The 2500-nt window shown below is 49.8% G+C and overlaps 1 protein-coding gene across 3 annotated transcripts in view; it reads left to right on the top strand.

Annotated features, from left to right (window-relative positions):
• Positions 1-2500, top strand: part of fnbp1l (formin binding protein 1-like) — a 70412-nt gene that overhangs the window by 56184 nt on the left and 11728 nt on the right. For all 3 annotated transcript variants that reach the window (XM_062556193.1, XM_062556192.1, XM_062556195.1), the window contains exons 8-9: positions 1-39; positions 2161-2364. The exon at positions 1-39 is cut by the window's left edge and continues 108 nt beyond it. In XM_062556193.1, the coding sequence (XP_062412177.1) occupies positions 1-39; positions 2161-2364 (243 nt within the window). The remainder of the gene's footprint in view (positions 40-2160; positions 2365-2500) is intronic.

Here is a 2500-nt window from a genome sequence, read left to right on the forward strand (position 1 = left end):
GGAATGGTGTCGGCCGGGAAGGCCGTGGACGAGAGAAAGGTACTTTATTTTTTTATATAGCGCATTTCACGTGCACTGAGTGCAACCCAAAGCGCTTTACACAGAGACAGTGCCGAAATGGAGTGGCGTAGTCGCCAGCGTACCCATGACAACACAACAAACAAATTCACAAAATAACAAGACACAAGATGCCGGACGGAGTGGCGTAATCGCCAGCGTACCCGTGACACCAAGACATGAGACAGACAAACAAATAAACAAATGTCAAATACATAATAAAACAAACAAACAAACAAACAGAAAAGTCCACGCCAACTTAGTCCAACGTTGAGCAAAGGGCTGGATGATTGGGTGGAGCGGAAGACATGGTGGGGACGAGGGGGGAGATGTGGAGGTGGGGGAGGCCGTGGACGAGAGAAAGGTGAGCTAAGGGCAGGATGAATGGGTGGAGCGGAAGACATGGTGGGGACGAGGGGGAGATGTGGAGGTGGGGGAGGCCGTGGACGAGAGGAAGGTGAGCAAAGGGCTGGATGATTGGGTGGAGCGGAAGACATGGTGGGGACGAGGGGGGAGATGTGGAGGTGGGGGAGGCCGTGGACGAGAGAAAGGTGAGCAAAGGGCTGGATGATTGGGTGGAGCGGAAGACATGGTGGGGACGAGGGGGGAGATGTGGAGGTGGGGGAGGCCGTGGACGAGAGAAAGGTGAGCTAAGGGCAGGATGATTGGGTGGAGCGGAAGACATGGTGGAGACGAGGGGGAGATGTGGAGGTGGGGGAGGGAGAGGAGAATGTAGGTGGAGAGGTGTTTGGTTGGGTTGGTGCACGGGGAGATGTGGAGGTGGGGGAGGGAGAGGAGAATGTAGGTGGAGAGGTGTTTGGTTGGGTTGGTGCACGGGGAGATGTGGAGGTGGGGGAGGGAGAGGAGAATGTAGGTGGAGAGATGTTGGGTTGGGTTGGTGCACGGGGAGATGTTGGGGTGGGTTGATGTGTGAAATCTCTGTGAACATCTTGCCACATGTGCAGAGCAGGCACTGGAATGTCTTGTGAAGTAGCAAGACAATTTGAAACGTTTCATCAAGGATGCATCCAGGATGTACTAATGGACCATCTTCACCTAAATGTTTGAATCTTAGGACTTTTATTCTCCTAGACTTGTTGGATGTCACAAGTACCCAAATCCAGGTGCAGACAAATAGATATATCCACCATAATATTTTGACTTTTTTAAGTGTGCAATGAGCCAAACATTACATGATCGTCTACGATAATTGGCTATATCCAAATCGAGGCTCCTGGCTCCAGGCTCCAGACCCTGATCAAACTAATAAGCTTTCTGGCCCTGGATGCATGTTTTCCACTATACTGCCACTCTATACACCAAAGATTCTAGAGCGTAGCGCTCTATGATCTTTGCTATACACCAGCTATACACTACCACCCCCCTATATGGATGGAGACTTTTGACAGAGACATGACTGGTTTCTCCAGCTATAGAGGACGTGATGATGTGTCTCTCCTGAGGAGTTCTAGTGCAGCTGTTCGGTGACCTCCATAGCGTCCTATCCAGACACTGCGCCCAGGCTCACACTCCCCAGACGCCCCTAAAGAGCTTCTCCCGCCTGTCCCGAGTTCTGGTCACTGGCTCTGCGACTGCCTGACCTCAGTAACACTCGTTCAACCAACCCGCCCACAGCAGATGCAGTGACCACAGCTGTTTTCCAATCACAATGTCTTCTTAATGTCTTTGAGTTAATGTTGTTGTTTTTGTTGTTGTTTTGTCGTTATTTGTTTGATGTACAGCAAAACATACTCAGATCTATAGCCATCCTCCCACTGCCAGGACAAAGGTTGAGTGGTGTGAATATGACTGTATCTGACAAGACTAAAACTCATTTATGAGATTATTCTTCTCCTATTCCTCTCAGTCTAATGAGGTCTAGGGTGGAGTCAGCGTGGTGTTTTTCATCTTGCGTATTTAAGGAGCCCAGGAGTTGGTGGGAGCTCTTTCTCAAATAACTCTTTCCCAGAGAGCACTCCGCATTCATACCTGGTGTTAGCCATGGTCATTATTTCAGATGACTTGTCTGGATGTCTAAATCCACTGTAATGATTTTCTCTCTTTGTTGTTTTTGGTTTGGTCTGGTTGGTTTTGTTGTTTCAGGATTCAACCATCGTGGTGGAATCCTTTAAGTCCGGCTTCGAGCCTCCGGGCGACTTCCCCTTCGAGGACTTCAGTCAGAACATCCAGCGGACCGGGTCGGACGGAACCATCGGCACGCCCAAGAACGAGGGCGGCAAACCCGACCCCAAACACTCGATGAGCAAAGCCAAGAACAAGCTCTGGCTCTTTGGTAAAAAACCAAAGGTGAGTCTTAGTCTTGTCTCACCTGCTCTTGTCACCCAGACGGATCCAAAGCAGTGTTAGAATAATGTTGTTGTTTTTGCCCTACACAGCACCTTGAAGTGGGATTCACATAGTGAATCATAACACACACCAACCC

Source organism: Sardina pilchardus, chromosome 15 (assembly GCF_963854185.1).
Source record: "Sardina pilchardus chromosome 15, fSarPil1.1, whole genome shotgun sequence".
Classification (NCBI taxonomy): domain Eukaryota; kingdom Metazoa; phylum Chordata; class Actinopteri; order Clupeiformes; family Clupeidae; genus Sardina; species Sardina pilchardus.